A 17,546-nucleotide genomic window follows, 5' to 3' on the forward strand; every position below is an offset into this window, starting at 1 on the left:
CAGGAGTTAGGAGGGAGACATACCTTTTGCAGGGGGCACCTATCAACCAACTAAACTGCCTGACATCTTGTTTGTAAACTGTCCACCTTCCCTGAGCTACAACACAAGCTCTATGACAACACCCTGATTTGTTTAACCAACTGCTGGTTCCCAGGACCTAGAAGAGTAGAGCAGTAAAGCCTAGCCTACGATAAATACTCTGTAGTTATTTGCGGAATGAATGAGAGATTGTTAGCTTTAATGAAAGAGAATACTCCTGGGGTTGGGGGGTGCGGGCAGCAGAATTCTATAAAAAAATTTTTTTAAATAGCTAAAAGTTGCTGAATGAAAAGGAATTTGCCAAGATTCCAGAGTTATCAAATGGCAGGACCAGAATGCAAATCCAAGTGTTCCTTGCTCCAAAATCTCTGTTGTTTAATACTAAATTTTATTGCTCCAAATCTCTGAATCTTACATATGTCCCCTTTATTTCTTTGCTCACTCGCAGTATATGATTATGTGGTCAGGAAATGAGAATAACTCACTTACCTAGAAATAGGCTGACACTTTTTTTTAAGAAATGAGAACCTGTCTTTAAAAAAATAAGAAAATAATATAGTGTAACCTAATTATAAGCCTAACACTTTTAAAAGGTGCTAACATTATTTTTCCCCCAAAAGGGAATACCAGCTGGTTTATTAAGTTATACATAGTCAGATGTTAAATATATTTTGAACACTAAGTTTTTCCCTTTCAAGTCAGTGCACATAGACGAGAACCCTCAAAGAGACTAGTGCTTCTGGGGCTGAATTTAACACTATTTAAGGAAAGAAAACCTTAGCTAGGGGACATAGCTGTTAACATGGTGATTTGTAAAGCCTTAGATTTCTAATAGGGTCTGACTGTTTCAAGGAAAACATATTTTGTTTCTAGGTAACATTTCAAGTCTGATTATGAACAAATGCTACAAAATTGATCTGTAATGGGAAATACTGTTATGTCACAAAGCATTATCTATATGCTTAATGTGACTGAAAGCATTAATTGCTAGGAGCCAAAATCTGTCCAAGCAAAACATGAACATGTATTTTGTATCTCTTGTCTCTTACTGTAGATTTTTGAATGAATTCGAGTGTAACAAAGATGTAGTTAGAAAATCTGCACACCTGAAGACTTTCTTCACCCGCTTGGATTACTGTACTTGTTCCTTGTTAGCAAAGGCAGGAGTCATAACTGCTCAGAAGTGCCCAGCAAACAATAGATACATGGCCACTTGTTAGTAGCTCAGCAAAAACATCTTGCAGAGTAGTGAATGGCTGACTGCATTTTAGACTCTTCCTAGATTTATTTTGCCACCTTTATAGTAAAAGTCAGCTTCCTCCAACTACATGCAACTAAGATTTGGCTCTTTCTGTATTTTTTTTTTAAATTCTCTCTGTATTCTTAAAGCAAGTTCATAATGCTAGCATTTCCCACCAAAAAACCAATGAGTACCATAACATCTAACACTTTGGCTCATGTTGAAGCATTAAAATTTTGAGCAGTGGAAAGACTGTGTCATCAGCACTCAAACTCATAAGATTTACATGAACTTGGAGCCATTTCCAAGTATCCATCTGCACTCTCAAATATGTCATTTCCAGGGTCCGGGACTGGGGAAACACACCCTAGGTATAATGCATCCCATCATCCCGTGTGCTTTAAGTACCTCTCTGATTCTTCTCCTATAAAATAGTGCCCAATTTCCCACAGAGACTCATGAAAGAAAATGAATGTGAGGATTGGTTACTTTCCTACCTTGGAGGTATTTGTGTAGTGGGAGCACACAGTATGTCTTTTCTCCTACGTAAATACTAATAATACCTGTACCAGGCACCATGCCAAGGACTTATATACACTAACCGTTGAACCCTCACAACAGCCCTCTGAGGTTGGTACTTGTAAGAAAGAGGATATGCTGGGTTAAGCTGCAGTAAAAATCATACCATCTCAGTGGTTTACAGCAACAGACAATTTTTCCTTTCTCAAACTCTTTGGTTCTGAGCAATTGTCCATGGCAGCTGTGGTGTGGGATTCAGCAGGGCGTCTCCATATCCACCCATGTCCACTGAGGAGTGGAGCACAGGCAAACATGGTCACTCCTGAAGGTGACCCATGTCTTCCATTCATTGGTCAAAACAAGTCATGTGGGCACATGTCTCCCATTCATTGGTCAAAACAGGTCATGGGTGACCACATCTAACTTCAGGGGAGTAGGAAGTGCAATCCTACTATTGCTCTGGGTGAGGGGTCAGGGTGTTAAAAACATTGGTGACTGGCACTCCTGGGTAACCAGTGGTAATATTATGATTTTTTCCATTTTATAAGTGAGTGAACTGTAAGGGGAATTAATATCCAAAATAACACAGTTCATAAGTTAGGTGACTATATGATTGATTGGCCAGATCAGAATACCTTTGCCAATGAAAGAAGGAAGTTTTAATCAACACCTCCCTAAATCCCGAGCAACCTGCACTGACCACGTTGGGATTTACAGACCCTCTCTGCTCCTCCTCTGGCTGGGATCTTCTTCCTCCTCCTCCTGAACTCAGGTGTCCACAGCCAAGAGACAAGGTGAGCAGTGCACACGCAAGAACTCAAGAGCAGAGAAGTGAGACTCACAAAAAGGGAGTTTTCCCCGTTGACCTTCCTGAGGAGGTCAAATGCCAGAGGTCAGATAAATCTATGCCTACCAACCAGGCTGCTGCTTAATGGTCTTGCCGAGATTTAGAATTCTTGTACGAAGTGTTTTAAAACCTAAAAATCAATCTATCACTAGGTGAAATTGAATGAATTAAATGACAAAGGAATAGCTTTTAATGTTGTTTGTATCATGGTCAGGGTATTCCAAAGCTAGTTGTGTGTCGTGGCAATTTGAAACTCATTTCAAAAGCAGGTCAGAGTCTTAGTACAATCAAAAACATTCAGGAAAGGTTATATTTTCAGAGGAAGAAACTGAGGCCCAGACAGATTAAGCTTGTGCGTTTCCCTCTCTCAGGACTGAGACAGAGGTTGGACTAGAACACCTTCCCCAACTCCAGTTGTTCTTTTTAAAACCTCAATGTTCTCATCTGAAAAATGGCAACAATAACTCCTACTTTATAGAAGAGAAATAAGGATGAATTAAGGTAATGACCATAAAGCATTTTGTATGGCCAGTGCGCAGGAAATGGTAACCATTTTCGTTATTATACCAAAGCAGGGTTCTTACATATTTCAGCATCAAAGGTTTACTTTTAGATTGCAACACATGCCATTAGTGACTGATGGAGGTCGTGAATTTATCAGAAAATTGTCAAAGGTGTGTTTGTTGTTTTAAATACAGAAAAGAACGTTGTTTTTTCCTTTTTTTTTAAAGTTCACATCTTACCAAAAAAAAAAAAAAAGAGTTCATATGGTTTTATTAACTGTAAGAAGCTGAAGACATTTAAAGACTCATATCAGATTAGTGGTTTTAAATCACAGCAAGTATGCGGCCATGCTACTGGAGATAAAGATGCCTGTAGCCAGCATGCTCAGGTGAGTTGAGAGACAAATTCATTCACTAGCTGAATGACTTTAGGCCAGTTATCGATACTTGCACCCTCCAAACCTCATTTTCCTCTTTGAAAAAGGAGGGAAGAGCAGCACCAGCCTGGCTGGGTGGTGTGGGGGCTCAGCGAGACCCTGGGTGTGAAGCACTTTGCCCCGGGCCTGATGCACAGGGATGCTTGATTGGTGAAGCAAGGTGACACTCATAAAGGATAAAAAATACCCTCTCCTCGGGGTGGAAAAAAACATGCTAGGGAATAAAAAGAAATCATCTAGAGAAGGAAATATTGCCATTTGCAGCAACATGGATGGACATAGAGAACATTATACTTAGCAAAGCAAGACAAAGACAGATATTATATGATATCACTTATAAGTGGAGTCTAAAAAATAATACAAACGCATCTGAATACACAATAGAAACAGACTCACAAAGAAAACAAACTTTTAGTTACAAAAGAAGAAAAGGCGTAGAGAGGGATAAATTAGGAGTAAAGGAATAACAGATACAAACTATTGAGCATTAAATAGATAAGCAACATGGGATGTCCCCTGGTGGTGTAGTGGTTAGGATTCCGGGCTTTCACTGCCCTGACCTGGCCTGGGTTCAGTCCCTGGTCGGGTAACTAAGATCCCTCCCACAAGCTGCATGGCACAGCCCTCCCCATGCCCCAAAAAGATAAGCAACGAGATTTACTGTATAGTACAGGGAATTATATTCAACATCTTGTAATAACCTATAATGGAAAATAATATAAAGCACATACATACATATATATATTTTATATATATATATATATATATGTATATAAAACTGAATCATTCTGCTGTACACCTGAAACCAAACATAAATAAATCAAATGTAGTTCAGTTAAACAGAAGAAACTGTTACGAGGATCAACTACACTTTATTTTCTAGCAGGCGTGACTCCCATACAGACGTTCACCCTGGAGCCGGGCTCATCAGCCGCAGGAGGCCCCTCCGGAAGTCTTCGGGAAGGCCCAGCGGCTTGCTGGTGGCTGGATTGACGAAGACGTGGACTGAAGACCCTGTGGTGCAGGCCAAAGAGGCAAAGTGAGCCAGCTTGGGGTGGCCGAAGAAGAAGCCATCGCTGAGGTCCCAGTGGCTGACAGAAGGCGTCTCCTTGGTGGGCTTAGGAGGGAACAGAGCAAGGCGGTAGTGCACGCTGGAGCGCCCCACTTTCTCCACGGCCAATGCGGCCACGGGGATCTGAGGAAAGCTGACCGGTGTGTGGAAGGTGCACTGATTGGTCACCATGAAGCCCACCATGGGGGACGTCAGCAAGCCCGTTTTCAGACCGCAGTACCTGGGAAATTATATTACAGTGCTTATTCTGGGTCACCACAATGCTGTTTCCCAGCCCAACCACTGAGTTTCAGCCTAGTGGGACCCAGCTTCAGTGGGCCTAGAATCAAATCCCAGCTCCACCCCTCACTAGCTGGGTTACCTTAGGCAAGTTACTTAACTTCTCTGTACCCCAGTTCCCACAATAATGTAATGTTCACAACACTGGTACCTACTTCATAGGCTGACTGAGAATTAAATCATAAGTCATCTAATACAGTATAACATGTAAGACACTAACAGTTCACAGATATAGTAAGTTCTCATTAAACACTGGCTATTATTATTAATATTGTGTCCATCTTGTCTTCACTTCTCCTGGTAAAAAATTGGGTATTTTTGTGCAAATGAGAGAATTACTGTGTCTCTTACATCTGCTATGAGCTTGTAATCTCTTTAAGGACAGTGACTGTGTCTTGTTTCTTAAGTTTATTGTCTAGAAATAAGGCTATATTTGAGATAAAAGACGGCTCACTGGGTAAAGAATCTGCCTGACAATGCAGGAGACGCAGGGGTTCGATACCTGGGTCGGGAAGATCCCCTGGAGTAGGAATGGCAGCCCACTCCAGTATTCTTGCCTTAAAAATCCCATGGACAGAGGAGCCTGGAGGGTGACAGTCCATAGAGTCACAATCAGACACAACTGAGCGACTGAGCACTACTGAGATAAATGTAGAGGCTGAACAAAGTCAGAAATAAAAAGCATCGTGCTTAGTTATAGTCTCTTCCTTCTTCTTCAAAGAAGTCGACTTATGATTAAACAGATTAAATCATATTGTCTTTTTTTTTTTGAGAAAATTAAGACTGAATGTGAGAATTTGTTGTAAGAAAACAATTGCGGATTGCATAAAGGTTTGCCTACAAAGCTGCTCACTTCCGCTCACATGTTTCACAGAAGCAAGCTACGTGTCTCCTTCCAGGGAGGGCGCCGCAGGTGCCAGGGGCCAGTCACCTGAGCATCCACTGGTATCACCCATCACGACATTAGATACATTCGTTTATTGACATGGAAAGTCGTTAGTGAAAAAGATCATGTTACAGAACAGTACGTAGCATTCGATCCCATTTGTTTTTATAGGAACACACTGGCTTATGTCCTTATCGCCTAGAAAAAACTCTGAAAGGATAGACTCCCAAAGAGTTTCAGTAGTGATGTAGCAGTGGAATTTTGGATAATTTTTTTCTTCTTTTGGTTTGTATAAATTTTCCAGAATGAACATGATTTGCCTTTGAAATAATTTTTTAAAAAACTGCTATTTTGTTCAAATGCCTGAATATGAATTTCATTTCTCCAAAGAAGCATTGGAGACACAAGCAGGCGGGAGAAGTAAGGCTCCTTCTTCTTCCCACTGGGATCCTGCCCCTGGCTGCACTGCCTGAGGAGCCTCCCTCCTGAAGAAGAGAGAAGGAAAAGGGAAGAGGAGAAGAAAGCCCAGCTCTTCAGTGTGACTGAGGTCCAGTGAGAACCAAATTCTCCCATTTTTATTTCCCCCGCTTCTTTGCTGCAATTGCTTTCCTAGTTCCCTGCCACCTTTTCCTCATTCTTTTACAGCACTGACAGCAAAGAAATAGTGCCTCCTCCCACTGGGAGTACAGCATTTCCTGAGCTCCCTGCAACTCCGAGCCAGGCCACCAACCTTTAAATAATTAAAATGCAGGAGTACTTTCAAACAATGGAATTGATGAGCACCTGGTCACCAGGGCCGCACTGAGTGTTTTACATTTTGTTATTCATCTTCAAAACCGTCCTGCAAGGTAGATCTCATTTCCCCATTGTATAGGAAAGAAAGTAGAGCAGGGAGGCTGGATCAATTTCCCAAAGGCATGCATTTGTACAGTTAAGTGGTGGTCCAGGCCCAAAGTTCAGGCTCTGGAGAGCCAAAGCACACGTTTGTCCTTCATTCTGGCTTAGTAGATAAAGTAGGTGAAGCCAAAATCTACATTTTAGTCCCGTGAATGAATTGCATTTTCTTTACGTGTTCCTTTGACTTTAAGAATGATATTTTCTTTAAGAGTTGAGTGATGGCTTCATTACATTTGGATAACAGACTTCCTGTTTGTAAGTTCATAACCAATTTGATTTGACTGGTGGTGACCATAGGGTATTTGGGCTTCCCAGTTGCTTCACTGGTAAAGAATCCACCTGCCAATTCAGTAGACAGAGGAGACATAGGTTTGATCTGTGGGTCCAGAAGATCCCTTGGAAGAGGGCATGGCAACCTACTCCAGTATTCTTGCCTGGAAAATTCCATGGCCAGAGAAGCCTGGTGGGCTGCAGTTTATGGGGCTGCAAAGAGTTGGACACGACTGAGTATCAATGACCGTAGGGTACTCAGTAAGAATTTTTCCACTGTTTCATCTTTTTTAGGTTTTAATCTTTATCAGAGTTTATACACACATGAACATTAAAAAGTCAAACTGTTGCTTGAGGCTTATTACAAAACCAGTGGTTTTCTGGCTGGTTATACCGTTGTTTACAGTCTAGGTCAGGGACTCAAAGTAAATTCATTCATTCCACAGCCTCCACAGTTCACTTGCTCTTTGTTAGATGCTGAGGCTACAACACTGAATAAGAGAGGATGCCTGTCCTCAGGAGCTCTCAACTTCAGGGCAGTGGTGGGGCAGGACGTGTCCACTCTTGTCCTCTGTTCGGCCAGAAGGTGCTTGTTGCTCCTTTCTGGTTCCCCTTCCACTTTCTTCTTCTCTCCCTTTCTTCCTTTCCTCATAAAACAGTTCCTGTGCACTTCTGTGTTTCAAGCACGGAAGAGAGAGCCGTGAACAGTTAGCAGGTGACAGTCCATGCCTTCACATGGCCATGGTCTGGAAGCGGGTACGTTCAGAACTCAGGGTGACGAGCACTAGGCAGGGGAAGCACAGGGGCTCTGGGAGCTCGTAGCAGGGGGGCTGGCTCCTTGCTTGGCATCAGGGAAGACCCTCTGAGAAAGTGACAGCTAAGCCAGTAAGCTAAGGAGAAAATGTACAAACTTTTCAAGTGAACAGTTGGGGGAACAGCTTTCCAGAAAGAGGAATGGCCTATGTGATAGCCCAGAGGCCAGAGACCTCTGGGGGCACGTCCCAGAGACAACACAAGTCTCAGATGGCTGCAACGCAGACTGCCAGAGGCAGCTGGGGAGCAGGCAGGAGGCAGACGGTGGAGGGTCTTGGTGAGGAATTTGGATTTTATCCTGGGGCACTGGGAAGCCACTGAAGGCAGGGAGTTTTTCATTCGCTCACTCAAGGCTGACTCTTTGTGACGCCATAAACTGCAGCAAGCCAGGCTTCCCTGTCCTCAACTACCTCCCTGAGTTTGCTCAAACTCATGTGCATTGAGTTAGTGATGCCATCCAACCATCTCATCCTCTATCATCCATCCCCTTCTCCTGCCTTCAATCTTTCAGAGCATCAGGGTCTTTTCCAATGAGTCAGCTCTTTGAATCAGGTGGCCAAAGGACTGGAGCTTCAGCTTCATCAGTCCTTTCAATGAATATTCAGGGTTGATTTCCTTTAGGATTGATTGATTTGATCTCCTTGCTGTCCAAAGGACTCCTCTCAAGAGGCAGGCAGGGAGAGGCAAGATCAGGTTGATTTAGTAAAACTGTGGCTTCAAATTGAACAATGGATTAGATGGAAACAGTGATGTGTGCAGAAGAATAATTAGATAACTACACAGTTCTGGCAAAAAATGATGGTGCCTGGGACTAGGATGATGACAGCAGAGATGGAGAAAACTAGATGGAATCAGAGATTTTGCATAAGGTGTGATGATAAATTGAAATGAAGGAGAGAGAAGAGCCCAGAGTTGCTCCCAGTCTAGGTGACTTAGTGCTTTGAGCAGGTTGAGCTGAGGTGCCTGTGAGATCCTAAGATGATATGCACAATAGGGATAACAATACCTCTGAGTGAGTGAATAGAAGTTGCTCAGTCGTGTCCAAATCTTTGCAACCCATAGACTGTAGCCCGCCAGGTTCCTCTGTCCATGGGATTTTCCAGGCAAAAATACTGGGGTGGGTAGCCATTCCCTTCTACAGGGGATCTTTCCAACCCAGGGATTGAATCCAGGTCTCCCACATTGCAGGCAGATAAGCCACCAAGGAAGCCATAGCTACAATTTATTTAGCCCTGCATGACACACGAGGCCTTCCATGGATTATATATCCAGGAGGCATCTGAATCTATGGGTCTGATGCTCAGAAAGAGGTTTGGGCTGCAGACAGGAGTTGAGCTCAGATCTAACATCAGGGTCTAGGCAGGGAGGGTGAAGCGTGGACGCCACTGGCATAACACATTCATTGTGGCGGGCCTGTGGTGAGCTGGAAAGCAAATGCCCAGTCTGACCTCACGCAAATTCAGACTCTAAAAGATACTGATGTTAAAAAGAAATATTCAGCCTCAAATGGAGTCATGGCTCCTTCAGACAGCAAACCAAGACTCACTGCAATTTCAATCCCTCCTAGAAATGTGACCTTTGAAACAGTCAATCTGAAAAGTCCAATCTACCAGAGTGAGGTTTATCTGCATGATAAAGACCCCCGCTGCTCCCTGCCCCCAAAAGAAGACACTGTGGCCAGAAACAATCCTTTCTTCTCTTCGGCTGATAGCTTCTTGACCCATTCTCCTTTTACCTATAAACATCTTTCATTTTATACAACTCCTCAGAGCCTCTTTCTATTTAACTAGATGGGGTGAATAAAGCCAATTTGATCTTCAAATTTACTCAGTTGAATTTTGTTTTTTTAACACTGGGCAGACTAAGTAAAATTCATGTGTGTACTGTCTGGATTGGTCTTTCTGGATCCTGGTTTGTGATCCGTGGGAGAGACTAAATCAGGCGAGAGGGAGGGCCTAGAAGAGGATGTGGGGGATGGGTGGGGGTGGGGAGTGGGGGCAGGGGGCCACTGAAATCAAGCCCAGATTCAGCCTGACACACAAAAAAACTGTCTTTGAATAAGCTCTCAATGGATATTTCTTGGGATACAACAAACAACTGATAAAGTGATTGTGATGCTAATAATTGAGTGAGGTGAATGCCCATCTTCTATGCTTTCTTATACTTGTTAAGTAAACTTTAGCATAAAGGGATGTTTGACTTGGAAGACCCCTTGGGACTCACTTGGTACAGGGGCTCCCCAACACTAGTGTGGGGCTCGGAATCTCCTGGGGAACCTGCACAACATCCAGATCCCCAGCATCCTCTCAGACCTCCTGAATCAATATACAGGGCCTCCCGAGTCTAACAAAGTCCCAGGTGATTCTGACGCACACTTAACATGGAGTTGTTCCTCTAGGGCTACCCTCTCAGATAAGGAAACTGCCCAGACAGATGAAGTAAGTTGCTCATCCACACACAGCTATAAAGGGACAGGGTCTGTCTACACTCTTTGGTCACTCCAGCCCTTTCCATTAACCTCCTCAGCCCCAGACACAGCCCCAGCCCAGGCTTAGAGACCAGTGTGTCTCTGGGGCATTTGTGGCTCAGAATCAGATCAACTGTGTCCACGATCTCACCCTGACACTGCACCCAACTCCACCAGCTGGGCTTGGTCGTCTCTTACTCCTCCTCCCCAAGCTCCTGTCTCCTTCCTTGAGTCTGCTCCTATGTTCTGCCTTGACCCTAGAGCTGAGGCCCTGCCTTGGTGCCTTGCCTCCCTGGTTGCCTCCAGGGCAGGAGCTGTGCACACTTGAGGGACATGGTGCCTCCGGGTCTGTGTGAGCACAGTCTTGTCACCTCCTGAGGTCTGAAGAGAAGTGCCTGTCAGATGGTAGGAGGCCAGTGGGCATATGGCACAAATAACACCTTTCAGAGAGGTGAGGCTATTTTTTGTCACTCGCTATAAATAGCATAGGATGGGCCATGGCTTGTGGTCAGTTACCTGGCATTTCAAGGCAGGATTCTGGCAGGAAGTCCATCCCCACACTCCCTGAAACTAAGAATAAACACAAGCTGGGCAGCGTGACCCCATGACTGTGCCGAGACCTGAGGGAGCGTCACGTGAGCTGCTGAAGAGAGACTTGGGCCAAGGACTCTGCACAGAGAGGCCCCAGCTTGGGTGGTGTCAGGAGGTTATGTGGTTACAAGGAGAAACACATATTTAGAAATATAGACCTGGGGGAAAAATACCTTAAATGTGAACATGTATAGAGCTAAAAGATTAAGATGATGAAGCTCGCATTTAGGAATATACTCTGAATGTCTTTATATAAATAATTTATCTTTGGATAAATTTGGATATCCAAAGCCTCTTTGGATATTGCCTTTACAGAATGATTTTGGTCTACAGGGGCTAATTGAAATTAATTGTATGCAAGTCCCTATGTCATCCATTTCTATTGACCTTGGCCTGCAGTGTAAAATACTGGTTAAGAGCTCAAGTCATAAAACCTGAGTTTGAATTACAGCTCTGCTGCTGTGTGACTTCAAAGAGTCACTCAACATCCCAGAGGCTCAATTTTTCTCATTTCTAAAATGAAGACAGTAACACAGACATGACAGGATTTTTTGTGACAATTATATAAGGCAATACATATATGTCTTGGCAGATGACTGCAACTTAAAGATTTTTGTCATTATTTTTGTTTGTTTTTTAAACTTTTTAAACAATTTTGGCCTCTAGGGGTGGAAATTTACATCTGTCTGGGTCAAATGTTTCCTTTATTTAGGGAAGACCCCTTGTATCAAAACCCTGGCAGCCAACCTGGGTGTGGACATGGTGATCTCACAGGAGAACTATCAAAAGGGCCAGTGTATTATTTCTTCAAGTGGTTTTAAGAGCAGTGCAAGGGAGAATCAGGCGAGCAGAGCAAGAGGGCAAGGACAGGGTGGATGAGACATGGCAACTACTGCACTTTAGGAACTTCCAGAAAAGGCTGAGAAATGCTTTGAAGGGGAGGTAGGATGGGTTCAGCAACTGAACCAAGTAAGTTTGAGCCAGTGTACTTTGCATAGAAAACTTACAGAATTTAATGATTGCAGCAATGTCGTAACAGACAAGAATTTACTCAAGAGGTAAATGGAAGCTGTTTAGTCCCTCTTTAGCAATGATGCAATCATACCAATTTGTGGAGCTAATCTTTCTCACGCTAGTAAAGTAATGCTTAAAATTCTCCAAGCCAGGCTTCAGCAATACGTGAACCATGAACTTTCAGATGTTCAAGTTGGTTTTAGAAAAGGCAGAGGAACCAGAGATCAAATTGCCATCATCTGCTGGATCATCAAAAAAGCAAGAGAGTTCCAGAAAAACATCTATTTCTGCTTTATTGACTATGCCACAGCCTTTGACTGTGTGGATCACAATAAACTGTGGAAAACTCTGAAAGAGATGGGAATACCTGACCACCTGACCTGCCTCTTGAGAAACCTGTATGCAGGCCAAGAAGCAACAGTTAGAAATAGACATGGAACAACAGACTGGTTCCAAATAGGAAAAGGAGTATGTCAAGGCTGTATATTGTTACCCCGCTTATTTAACTTCTATCCAGAGTACATTATGAGACATGCTGGGCTGGAGAAAGCACAAGCTGGAATCAAGATTGCCGGGAGAAATATTAATAACTTCAGATATGCAGATGACACCACCCTTATGGCAGAAAGTGAAGAAGAACTAAAGAGCCTCTTGATGAAAGTGAAAGAGGAGAGTGAAAAAGTTGGCTTAAAGATCAACATTCAGAAAACGAAGATCATGGCATCTGGTCCCATCACTTCATGGGAAATAGATGGGGAAACAGTGGAAACAGTGGCTGACCTTATTTTTCTGGGCTCCAAAATCACTGCAGATGGTAACTGCAGCCATGAAATTAAAAGGCACTTACTCCTTGGAAGGAAAGTTATGACCAACCTAGATAGCATATTCAAAAGCAGAGACATTACTTTGCCAACAAAGTTCTGTCTAGTGAAGGCTATGGTTTTTCCAGTGGTCATGTATGGATGTGAGAGCTGGACTATAAAGAAAGCTGAGCGCTGAAGAATGGATGCTTTTGAACTGTGGTGTTGGAGAAGACTCTTGAGAGTCCCTTGGACTGCAAGGAGATACAACCAGTCTGTCCTAAAGGAGATCAGTCCTGGGTGTTATTGGAAGGACTGATGCTGAAGCTGAAACTCCAATACTTTGGCCACCTGATGTGAAGTGCTGACTCATTTGAAAAGACCCTGATGCTGGGAAAGATTGAGGGCAGGAGGAGAAGGGGATGACTGAAGATGAGATGGTTGGATGGCATCACCAACTCAATGGACATGGGTTTGGGTGGACTCCAGGAGTTGGTGACGGACTGGGAGGCCTGGTGTGCTGCAGTCCGTGGGGTTACAAAGAGTCGGACACGACTGAGCGATTGAACTGAAATGAACTGAATCCTTCTCAGCAGAAAATGGTAAACCAACCTTGACTTCATCTTAAGTTCTACTGACCTAACCACATCACTGAGTTTGGTGCTGGTGGTACAGCAGCATTGGGTCCTCTTCCCTGGCAGAGCTTACAGTTAAAGAAAGGCCATAAAAAATATAAGCTCTGCAGGGAAGTGCTCTGCAGGAGATGGACATGGCTGTATGAGATGCTGTAACAATGGAGCCTGAACCAGGTGGAGGCAGATGGGAGTGCAGAGCTCCTGAGGAACTAAAGGAAGGCCAATGAGGCCCTGTGGCTGGACCACAGGACAGGAGGGGAGAATGGAAGTGGGTGAGGTATGAGAGAAAGACTGGGCCTGATCCTGTACCGATCGGATTTTAGCCTAACAGAATGGGAAGCCACTGCTGAGGTTTAAAGAGGAGGGAGAGTCATGATCATGTTAGCATTTCAAGATTAACCCTTTAGGGAATGGACAGGGAAGGCAAGAGTGGAGGTCGAGGTACAGGAGACAACTGAGAGCTGGGATTGGGGGCAGTACTGGGCTTGTGGCTCCAAAGATATTCAAGATATATTCAAGATGGGGCTCAAAGGACCCACAGCTGGGCCTCCCTGGCTGTCTGGCTTCCACCTCTCACAAAGGTTACTGCTCACACTAAGAGCACTGACAGCAGAAACAGGGGTCTCCACCATTCCGATAACTTTGAGACTATGATGAGACCTCAGGTTCCTCACTATAACACCACCACCCTCCCCAGGTTGATTTCTGCCTCGGTTAACTGTCGCTTGGCATGGCGGTACTGTGGTCTTGTCTCACTCTCTGAGTATAGTTTTAGGTCTAGGTTTTTTAGGTTTTTCAAGTCATTGAGGAATATTATTCCAAACCCAAGGGGAAATGACTACATAGACAAATGAATGTATTTGCAAACTTTTCAGCTATTTTGCTCCTGAAAGGGAGAGGGAGGCAGTTAAGATAAAAATAGGAATAAATATTTTCTGACAGCCTCACAGTTTGAATAACCATGACCTGAAGAATACTGAGTTTTCCTTTGGTTAGTTTCATGTTGCTTTTAAGCACGTTTTGGCTTTAAAGGACAAATTATTTTTAAAAAGGACAAATGATATAATAAGTAACAAGAAGGATTTCTTAGACTTTTAAAGTCAAGTAAGATGTGAGGTTGAATAAATAAACAAGCCTTTACCATTTGGCAATATTTTTTAAAAAAATGAAATATATATAAATAAACTGGGTTGCCTTCTCTGAATATAAAAGGCTGATATAATGAGTTGGCAATAGCTCACATTAGGAAAATGCCCAGACCCAGCTGCCTGCAGATCATTGCAGTTTTCAAAGTGCATGCACTGGGTCCCCAAAGTCAGCAAAACTAATGAAAATCATCTGCTGTTAGAGCAGAACAATTTCTTCGCAACCGTGTTCTCCCAAGGAGTTCATTCTGGTAAATCAGTGTCAAGATGACAAGAAAGTCCAACATATCTCAAGAGGCACAATCTGTAACAAGCAAAAGTCCTCAAAGCCATGCTCAGAAACAACATTAAAGGATCCGATGAAGAATTCAAGACTCAGAAATGAAGGATGGGAAACAAATTCATTAAAACATTTTGAACAAAAAGTAGAAGACTGTGACATGATGCTCAATTCACAGGAAAACACAGTCTCAAAGGGTAAACGTGATAGATGATGATCAGATAATTTGGTTAGAGGTCCAGAAGCAGAGTCAACCATGAGCGAAGGCCGAGAGAAAGAAGATTAGGGTCAACTTTGACTCCACACACTAATGATACCACTACTGCTGTGCTTTTTGTCTTTGTTAGAGTTGCCCTCTGAGTGAGAGAGTTCAAAGACAGCATCTTTGAAAAGTGACTATTAGATCTTCCAGGTCCTCAGAATTAAGCAGACCAGGGATATGGTGATAGTTCCTGGGCCCACTGGGAAAAAAGGAGAACAGAAGTTAAGAAAGGTGTTTATGCATTCCATGAGGTCCCTAAAATCCAACTTCTTCCAATCAGTTATGGCACCCAAGTTCATGGACTGATTGGGAATCCTCTGAGTTGGGTACATGCATTCTTCAGTAATCTCTTTCTGTAGCCAAAGCTCAAAGTTCTTTCAACTTCCTACATCACACTCCAGAATTAAGAAAAGAAAAATTCCTTATCTTCCATTTTAAGTCTTCTCCAACTTTTGTTTTCTCTAGATGGAAAGCCCTCAGAGAGTTATTGCTGAGTTATTCCATAACTCAGAGATCCCCAGAACTAACATTTTGGTACACATCTTTTCAGACTCTTTTTCAGAAAAGGAGATTTTTGTTTTGTTCTAAATAAAACAGATCATACTGCACTTTGCCTGCCTCAGTCAATTATATATTATGAACTTGTTTCTATGCCAATAAATGTATTTTTAATGACTGCTAAGTATGCCCTTATATGGCTGTAACATTTAGTAAATCAACCCCAAAGCAATTAAAAACTTGTTCTGAAGTGCTTTTTAACTTACAGAAAAGTTTGCAAAAACAGTACAAGACTCCTGCATAACTGTTGTACAGAGTCGTCCATTCTTAACATTTTGTCACATGTGCTTCAGCATTAACATTTATTACTTCTAAATTACCTGAGAGTAGGTTGTATACGTCATTCCACTTCCCTAAATATTTCAATGTGTGTTTCCTAAAAACAAGGATAGTCTCTTCTATAACTACAGAACAATTATCAAATTCAGGAAATTTAACAATGGTCTAATCCTTCTAGTAATCTACAGTTTATATTCCAAGTTTACCAATTGTTTCAATAGGTGTTTTACTTTTTTTTTAAAAGAAGAGGAACTTCTATGGTGGTCCAGTGATTAAGAATCTGCCTTGCAATGCAGAACAAACACAGGTTTGATCCCCAGTGGGGAAACTGAGATCCCACCTGCTATAGAGCGACTGAGCCCTTGTGCCACACCTAGGAAGTTCATGCACCACAAAGATCCCACCTAAGGCAGGAAAGACCCCACATGTAGCGAAGAAGACCCGATGCAGCCAAATAAATAAATAATGTTTTTAAAAGAAGAAACTTCTTTTTCCTGGTGCAAGATCTAATCCCAGATCATGTGCTACATTTAGTTATCATAGCTTTTCAGTCATCTTTTAATCTGGAACAGTCCTTCGGTCTGTCTTTACCTTTTATGACATTGATATTTTTCTGACGAATACAAGCTAGTTATTGTATAGTGTGACCCATTATGTGGGTCTGTATGATGACCCCTCGTGGTCGGATTGAGGTTGGAACACTGTACAATTGTCAGTGGGCCCCTTTCAGGCTTCATATCCAGAGCCACAAGATGTCCATTTGTCCTTATTGGTGATGTAAATTTGATCACTTCATTAAAATATGTATTGCTTACTTTTTCTATTGTATAGTTTCCCTTTTGTCTATTTTTTAAATTGTGGTAAACACAAAATTTATCATTTTAGACATTTTTAAAGTGTACAGTTCCGTGGCAGTAAGTATTGATACATTTATATTTTTATGCATCTGTTCTACAGTATTTATTTTTTCTTTTAACAAGTAATCTGTGGAAAGACATGAAGATGATCTTAGTCTCACGCTCAGATACTGTCCTTAATAACCTTTCCTCCTACCTCCTACTTCTCGATCTAGGGCTTACTGATGATTCCTGCTGAGACTAAAGACGAAGTCCTGACATTAACGCCAGCCCTTTCCCCCTTGCCTCCCCCTCATTCCACAGACAAGGACGCAAAGATTTTCTAGTTGCTGGCTCTGGATCTGGAGAGAGCAATGCTGACCTGGCTGATTTCCAACAGCCATTTCTGCACTACTGCTATAATTCTTTACAAAACAGTCATGCCTTGCCGGGAGCAGGAGCTCCGCCCGTGGCAAAGGTCATGAGGAAGGAGGCTCGGCATACGAAAGGCGGTATCGAGCCTCAGGAGTCCCCCTGGAAATTCTCGAGCATCTACCCCCAAAACCAGAGTCTGCCTACTTTCTGCTTTGTGCTCTCACCTACACCTCTGACTTTACAGGGGGCTGTCCTCCACTACCTCTCTTTGAAAAAAGAGTTAACTTACAGCTCCAGTTAATAATTCCTGGGTGTGACAGTGTTTCAACCTACAAACTCCTTTGGAGTCCTCTAGCCTGCCTGAATAGGTTTTTCCGGCCACATGTGATTGCTCAGAGCCTCCCAACTGTGAGAGGTATGAGATGTTCTAAACTGAATAAATACAGATTCCTTCGAGCAGTTAAAAGATTGATTAGAAATTGTATTGGTGAAGCGTTTTTCA

At 42.8% G+C, this 17,546-nt stretch overlaps 1 protein-coding gene across 5 annotated transcripts in view; it reads right to left on the reverse strand.

Annotated features, from left to right (window-relative positions):
• Positions 1-4,437: 4,437 nt before the first annotated feature.
• LOC614914 (uncharacterized) overlaps positions 4,438-17,546 on the reverse strand; it is a 193,593-nt gene continuing 180,484 nt past the window's right edge. For all 5 annotated transcript variants that reach the window (XM_024975893.2, XM_002693514.7, XM_015474833.3 and 2 more), the window contains one exon: positions 4,438-4,877. In XM_024975893.2, the coding sequence (XP_024831661.1) occupies positions 4,704-4,877 (174 nt within the window). In that variant the 3' untranslated portion in view covers positions 4,438-4,703. The remainder of the gene's footprint in view (positions 4,878-17,546) is intronic.

The sequence above is a fragment of the Bos taurus genome, chromosome 15 (assembly GCF_002263795.3).
Source record: "Bos taurus isolate L1 Dominette 01449 registration number 42190680 breed Hereford chromosome 15, ARS-UCD2.0, whole genome shotgun sequence".
NCBI classification, from domain to species: domain Eukaryota; kingdom Metazoa; phylum Chordata; class Mammalia; order Artiodactyla; family Bovidae; genus Bos; species Bos taurus.